The following is a 7,496-nucleotide window of genomic DNA, read 5'->3' on the forward strand; positions in this document are numbered from 1 at the left end:
GGGTGGGTGGGTGGATGGATGGGTGGGTGGATGGGTGGGAGGATGATTATACGGAGAGACAGTAAGAGGAGGGCTGGCAGAGGAATGAATGGATAGGCGGCTGGACAGCAGGGTGCCCAGGCAGACGTATAGAGCACAAACCTGAGAGAACTCCGCTGACCCAGCCTCCCTCATGCCCCAAAAAGCACAGCACAGGAGCCTCAGCCTCTCTCCTTTAATGGCAGCACAGCCTGCAATCTGTTCCACAGCAGGGGAGCTGAGGGTGCTACCCTGAGGCCAGGGGCAGGCCCAGGTTGGGGGTGGAGGGGCACGAGCTGAAGCATGGGGGCTGGCGGCAGAGTCAGTCCCCAGAGAGTTCAGGCCCCCCAACGCAAGGCACCAGAAACTTTGGTTTTTGTTTGTTTTCAAGTTTCTGCCCTGGAGGAAGCTGCCAAGAAGGGAAAGCAGGGGTTCCCTCCCAAAGAAGCGGAGGGGCTACGGCTGGGGCCTGGAGTGCCCGGAGATAATGCCCGTGTCTTAGACCCCGCAGGAGCCCCAGAGTCCCCGGCAGGAACGACCCTGGAAGGAAGGGGCCAGGCCAGTCCCCTCCTGTCCCACGGGAGGCCCAGAATCTGACTCCGGGGCCCTTCTCAAAGCTTCAGGAGGGGGCAGCCTGAGGATGGGACTCCAGGTGGGAGAGAGTAACCCAGAGAGGAGAGACAGTCAGACCTGGGAAGACAGAGGAAGCGGGGAGGCACTCACCCACTCCCAGAGGGAGATTTCATTCCGCACCCTCGGGGTTCTGTATCCCGCCCCGGGAGGCAGCCCCAGGGGGCAGGTTGGGCACAGCGGGGCGGAGCCCAAGGAGGGTGCGGGCAGGAGTGGCCTGCTGGGCGTCAGCGGGCAAAAGGCAGCAGAGGGAGGCGGCGCCTCAGTCCCACCAGACTCGGATGGGCGAGAACTTCCAGAGGTCGGGCTGGCCCATGTGCAGCTGGCTGCTGAAGGGCGAGGTGCTCCACTGGAACGGGGGCAGCTGGTCCCACGTGGGGCCACTGACCGCCAGCAGGCCCATGACCTTGGACAGGGCCATGCTCGTCACCTGGAGGCCGGGAGGAAGGTCCCTGAGCACCACCCCCGGGGCCCGGACGCCAGCCTTCTGCTCGGGCCCAGCCTTCCCCGTGCTCTGCCCAGTGAGAGTGCCCAGCCCACCCGCCGCCCCAGGGGCAGAGGCCGCACCTTGGTGTCGATGCCACCGTGGGACCGCTGCCTCAGGGCCTGGAAAGGGTAGGAGCCGTTGGCTGGGTTGAGGTCAGAGCGGGCCGAGATGGCGTTCTCCCCGTTGGGCTGCGGTGTGCAGTCTTTGCACAGTGACAGCGGGTCGTGGAGGAAGTCGTTGTACCTGGACACGGGAAGGACTGGATGCTACCACGCAGGGAAGTGGGGGCGGCCGAGGAGGGGCCGAACTGAGGAGGTGGCAGCCCCCCGACTGCCGGCGGGCCCAGCCTTGGCGCATGCTGTGTTCTACCTGGGGCCCCCTCACCCCGTCACCCCCATGGCACGCCATGCTCATCTCTCCCTCTGAGCCCCACTCTGGGCCTCAGACCCTCTTCCCCTCTCTGAGTACCTGATAGGTCCGTGTCTCCCATCATTTGGGGCGCCTCTGGGGGCAGTGGGGGTCACAGCTTGTACCAAGCACGGAGCCTGCCCGGTGCCAGCGACCCCCAGTGGCAGCACCCTCACCCATCAGCCAGGACTGCCGGGCCAGCTGTGAAGGGCCGACTTGGGGACACATGGCCCACGCACCTCAGAAGCTGGAGCATGGATTCCATGTCGTGCACCATCGAGTGGTTCCGCCGGAATATCTGGGCCCGGGGACTCCCATCGTAGGAGAACCAGTCCCCAAAGCGGGCCACCAGGGCCTGCAGCCCGCTGGCGTTGAACACGGACTCGAAGGACCTGCCGGGACCAGGACGTCACTCCCGAGCCTGCAGCCCCACCTGGCCGAGCCCTGGCCTGGGGGGAGGGGGGTGCCCCAGCACATGGGCACTAATAGCCCCAAAGGCCAGGCCAGCGGCAGGGCAAGCTTGGGCTCGGCCAGACTCCATGGCCGCTTATAGGACAGTGGGAGGCTGGGCCCTCAGGGCGTCCTTGGGGAGACAGAGGAAAGTGGTCACCACACCTGGGCATCAGCTGAGGCTCCTAGAGAGCCTTGTGGGTCATCAGCGCGCCAGGCTGTCCAACCTGCGCCGTCCAGCCTGCCACCCCGCCACGGTAGATGGTCATACGAGTGGGTGAGCCACAGCTGCAGAGAGGGCGGGTTTCCTGGCACTGTAAGCTTAAAGGGTCACCTGGGCAGGACCCCCCCACCAGTAGAAAGTTTAGGGGTGACACAGTGGGCAGGGATGGCGGGAGTCATACGGGATGTTGTAGCTGGCCCAGTAGGTCTTCTGGTAGAGCTCCGAGGTCTTGTCGGCCACCACCACCATGCCCCTGGGGCCGAGAAGAGAGACGGGGGCAGCAGTGGTCAGGAAGAGGCTCCTGTGGGTGCTGGCCTGCTCCAGGACCCCGATGGCTCCCCCTGCTCCCCCTTCCGGCCCCTTCCCATCTCAGCAGGAACCGGGCACTCACGGGAGCTGCTCCAGGACCGTCAGCACCTTGCTCCCAGGACTGGGCTTGCCGGGCACGAATGCCTTGTAGTCCACGATCATCCACTGGTTGTTGTACCTGCCGGGTCGAAGGAGGGGGCTGAGCAAGCCGCTGCGCCCTGCCAGGGGCGCAGCACAGGTGGCCTGTGGCTGCAGCCACCGACTTTCATTCTGACACTGCAGCTTGACTTCGAGGTTGCAAACCTTTTCCCTTCATGCTCTCTGCTCCTGCGTAGTCTACGGCTCCCTAGTGCTTATCAAAATAAAGTCAGCTCTCCTGCCTGACGTTCCAAGGCCATGACATCCAGATCCCCACCCATGTCCACCTCCTGCACAGTGCTCAAGTTAGAGTTCTTTCTGTCCTTCCTCTGCAGGCACTGCCCTGGGTGTAGGAGCCTGCAGGGAGAAGGGGAGGCGTATGCTTTTGTACCTGAGCCTGTTTCCCATGTGTAAAGCAAGGGGACTGGAGGACTCCTTCCAACCCGTGAGGACCCGTGAGGGCCCTGAGAGGCCATGGGGGGTGTGGCCTGGGGGCCAAGTCAGGTTCCCTGGGGTCTGGGTGTTGGAGGGGGTTTGGTTCAGTTCTTGGGCATGGAAGCCACGGTGCCAGGAGCCCACTCACGTGCCACTGTTAAAGTTCTTGAAGATGTCTGCCCAGGAGGCCCCATCCGAGGCCAGGCGGTTGGCCACCACGTTGCGCACCCACTCCAGCACGCAGTCCCTGGGCTGCACGTACTTCCAGAGGGCCGAGTTCCTGTTGCCGATGGTGGTCTCCAGCGTCACCTGCAGGAGAGCCGAGGGGCTGCCTCACTGAAAGGCCTCGGGGCCTATGGGGGCGCTGTCAGCCAGCGGCGGGACGGTGTCAGTCCCGGTTCACAGGTCACGTGGCTGGCCTGACACACCCGCCCAGGGTACATTCCCCTCCAGCTCGTGGATTAGCACTGAGGGGAGCTCACAATCATGTCTAGCTTTGCCCCTTGAGCACAAGGGGCTGCCTCCATGGACCCCACACACTGGTGAGCAATTTCCTCAGAGAAAGGGGCCTCGCCCGGTGGCACAGGGTTAAAGTCTCAGCGTGATCAAGCATTCGCCAGCCACTATGGCCTGAGTTCGATCCCTGGCCAGCGAGCTGACCCACATGGTGCAGCAGACCTCTCCTGCCCCGCCCGCTGCTCCCCGCTCTGTCTCTGGTGAAGCCTCTCACAACCACCCACCACCACCCCGCACCTCTTCATTTTCACTCACGTCAGCTGCAAGCGGGCGTGTCCTCCCACTGTCGATGCGGGGACACGGCAGCAGCAGCACCCACCCCACCACAGCACCTTGGCCCTTCGCCTCCACCTCGGGGTGCATGGGCCCTAAGTGACCCCACATGCTCCTCGGCTCGCGGAATGAGGGGAGCTGGCACCCCCCTGCCAGGCCTTGCTCCTTGCGTAGATCCAAGGCTGACTTGTTTCGATGAGCACGTTTTAATAGAATTGGCTTCCTTTATAATCTGTGGATTCTGGCTTGTGCATTTAAAACATTATTGAGAAGGGGTTCACAGCTGAAGGGGGGCTGCTTGTATGGCACAAAAACATTACAGACCCAGATTGGGGGGGATCATGTCCCGCCTGGAGACTTTGCAAGTAGATGGATTAAACCATTGCACCTTGTCTTTCCCCTGACTGTAGCGAGGGGGACCCCTTATCTACTACCCGACCTTCCCAAGCCTCCCTCCACATCTAAGGGGTGCGTGTCCTAAGAAAGACATTCTGCGCCCCTCCCCTCTCCTGCCTGGGGACCTGGCATCTTCTGCATCTGAGAGGCTTTTTTAAGTGATGTTTTTTCTCCTCTGCCGTGTTGCCCTGGAGATTGCAGGCTCGCTGCCTTGGTGAGGGGTGCCAGGGACAGATTTCTAAACGGGTTTGGGCCCAAGCCAGGAAAAGCGGTAAAAACAACACATTGTAAACAACATTTATTCTGAAAACCTGGCCAGGTTAGAGGGCGTGTGGACAGCGAGAGAGAAGGCAGTGTGAGAAAGAGGGATGGGTTTGGGGGGCGGTGGGGAGGCTTATCCTCAATACATAAAAGCCAGACGAGGTCACGGAGGTCAGGGATTTCACAAGGGCCCCAAGACCAGCAATCTCTGAGCAGCTGTGTGCCAATGCAGAGCCCCAGGCCACGACAGGATGTGGGGCCCCACCCGGGGCTGGGGACCCACGTTAACAAGCAGTCAGGCAGTGGAAGCATCCCCTTCATCCCTGCATTTGGGTCAAGGGGGACATCCTGCTGGCCCTGAGCTGCTGGGTGGGAAGCGGCCCTGGGGACTGGGGACAGGGGACAGGGAGACGCACTCACCAGTCTGCTGCCAAGGATGTAGAAGTCATCGCAGGAGAAGATGGTGCCCGGGTAGGACGAGAAGACCACCTCATTGCCAGGCATCAGCGGGGAGGCCTCTGTGGGGGCAGAGCAGTGGGGTGTTGGTGCTGCAACTGCACACAGGAGCCCTGCACCACACCTGCGTGCAAGCCTCAGGGTCCACGGGGAGCCCCGCTCGGACCCTTCTGCTGTTCGCAAAGCAGAACCTGACACACGTGCACACGTGTGTGAGAAGCAGCAATGCACGTCCCCCTGTTTTGATTGCCAAGATCAGAGGGCAACAGCAAGGAGCCTAAAGGCAGGGCCTTTGCTTCGGGGGCTGCTTCTCCTCTCTTACTGAGCTCTAGTCGGCTAAACTGCCCAGATTTAAGGAGAGCCCTGGGATGACTGGGCACACCACCGCCGGGTGACACGCCAGGCCCTCACCGCACTGTTCTGGTGAGAACACTAAGTCCTGCTTCCCCGGCTCATTTCAGGTCCACAGTGCAGCCCTGTCAAGTATCTCACCCCAGAATTTAATCATCTTCTAGTTGAAACTTTGTTCCCTTTGAACCAACTTCCCCCAGTCCCTCCATGACCCCTCATCCACTCAGTCTGAGTTTGGTGCTTTTAGGTTCCACATACAAATGAGATCACGTGGCCTTTGTCTTTCTGCGGCTGGTTTATTTCAGTTGGCATAATGTCCTCAGTGCCCACGCATGGCAGGGCTCGTTCATGAAGGCTGCATAATATTCCACAAGGAGGGAGGAGGAGGCCGGGCAGAATCCCAGCTCAGGCCCATATCTGCCTGGGAGGGTTTCAGCTACCAGATCACAGAAATAAAGAGCTTGTAGCACAACAGCGGCTTCACAATAGGCCGACAAAGGCAGATGATCAGCCCAGTGCTTGTCAGGGATGGACTTCAGGAACAGGGAGTTCAAGGCACAAAAATGCACTTAGTGTAGGATGTTATCCCACCCCACCAGCATGGGAAAACTGAAGTGACCCATAATACCCAGTACTGGCAAGGTTTGGGCGGGGGTGGAGGCATAAATTGGCCCAATGTGGAGGCAGTTTGGCTGCATCTCAAGGCTGGAAACGTAATTACGCCTGTCCTTTAACCTAGCATCTGCACTGGGAAGCCTCTCTGGGGTCCACTTGATTTGCTGCTTCAAACAGCAAAGACCTGGATATGTCCCAAATCCTCAACCGGGGACTAAGGTCTAACACTCAGCTATTAAAAAGTGGATCCATTATGCACCGTAAAACTCTCCAAAGCCGGCAGTGGGGCACAGGTGCAGGCGAAAAACAACCTGCAGGGAATCGTCTTATTCATATATTTTTAAAACCCCAGAAAGCACACTGTAGGACGGTGTAGTCTGTATGATTCTGTGTCAAAATCAACCGAATTTTACCACATAGAACGAACACAAACGCAAAGGCAAACGCATGCCCCCAGTTGCTAATATGTCAAAGCTGGTCCTTCAGCGGTACGAGAAGCATCGCTAAGGTACAGGGAAAGGAGATTTACCTGTAAACCTAAAACTTTTCTTCTAAAGCCTATGGGTTTTGAGCAAGTCCCTACAGACACATAGAAACACGTCCCCCCAAATCCACACGGATGCAAACCAAGGTGGCAATAGCGGTTGCCTCTGTGGAAGAGTCGGGGGTTTGCAGGGAGGGAAACCGGGAGTTGTATTTCTTCATCTACAAGTATTGCTGGAGTTTGTGGCAGAGAGAATGTCTTCATGGATGGCCAGAGAAGAAACAGAAATTGAAACCAATGGAAAATGGACGTGCATTTTTTTAAAGGTTAGATAAAAACGGTTTTCAGCCCATATTTTCCAATTTTCTAGGGTATACGTGTCACTCAGGCAGGTTTCTTTTTTCAGGTTGAAAATGTTAATGGCTACGTCACGTGAGCGTGAGAGGTGCGTCCCCTGGAGGCGTGGCCGGGTCTCGTCACAGGACACCGAGCGGACGCAGGGTCTGAGGCTTTGCTGCAGGTTTCCAGTCACCTAGCGTTCAAAACCAGGCAGGGCTCATCTTCACTGTTCGGAGTTGGGATAGAGGCTCTTCCAGGGTGGAGGTGGCACCGGGGAAGGAGCAGGAGCTTCTGGTGGAAGCTTCTGGAGGGTGTGGCCTCTCTCCAGACTCACGCCTGCTCCTGCAATGGGAGCTCCAGCCTGGACACGATGCACACAGGCACCTGATGTACACTTTTCCGTGGCAACGTCAACTAGAAGTGTATTGACATCTCCGCTAACAAGCGCTACTTGTTTCCAAACCACTTGGGCAGTTGACATAGTGCAGACATGGAAATGCTTCTCCAGGGACCATCCTGCATCAGAGAATCCCTGGATCACAGGGGTGACAGCTTTGGAATGTCATCAGAGGCCGCTGGGCTGCCTGCCCACTGGCCACGCCAGCTGCTACTCACAGCAGCAGCAAATGAGGGTGCATTTCCTCCCGCTCTCGCCACCTCCTAGGGACACCAGGTGCTTGAGTTTGGCCAAGGGGCCAAGGCAAACC

General features: G+C 59.1%; 1 protein-coding gene across 1 annotated transcript in view; it reads right to left on the reverse strand.

The window, feature by feature from the left end:
* Positions 1-199: 199 nt before the first annotated feature.
* PLBD2 (phospholipase B domain containing 2) overlaps positions 200-7,496 on the reverse strand; it is an 18,701-nt gene continuing 11,404 nt past the window's right edge. The window contains exons 6-12 of the mRNA XM_004690703.2: positions 4,965-5,062; positions 3,247-3,407; positions 2,608-2,703; positions 2,398-2,469; positions 1,783-1,935; positions 1,216-1,378; positions 200-1,078 (exon numbers count right to left, since the gene is read on the reverse strand). Of these exons, the coding sequence (XP_004690760.1) occupies positions 911-1,078; positions 1,216-1,378; positions 1,783-1,935; positions 2,398-2,469; positions 2,608-2,703; positions 3,247-3,407; positions 4,965-5,062 (911 nt within the window). The 3' untranslated portion in view covers positions 200-910. The remainder of the gene's footprint in view (positions 1,079-1,215; positions 1,379-1,782; positions 1,936-2,397; positions 2,470-2,607; positions 2,704-3,246; positions 3,408-4,964; positions 5,063-7,496) is intronic.

The sequence above is a fragment of the Condylura cristata genome, unplaced genomic scaffold (assembly GCF_000260355.1).
Source record: "Condylura cristata isolate star-nosed mole 26May11 unplaced genomic scaffold, ConCri1.0 scaffold00029, whole genome shotgun sequence".
In the NCBI taxonomy this organism is placed as follows: domain Eukaryota; kingdom Metazoa; phylum Chordata; class Mammalia; order Eulipotyphla; family Talpidae; genus Condylura; species Condylura cristata.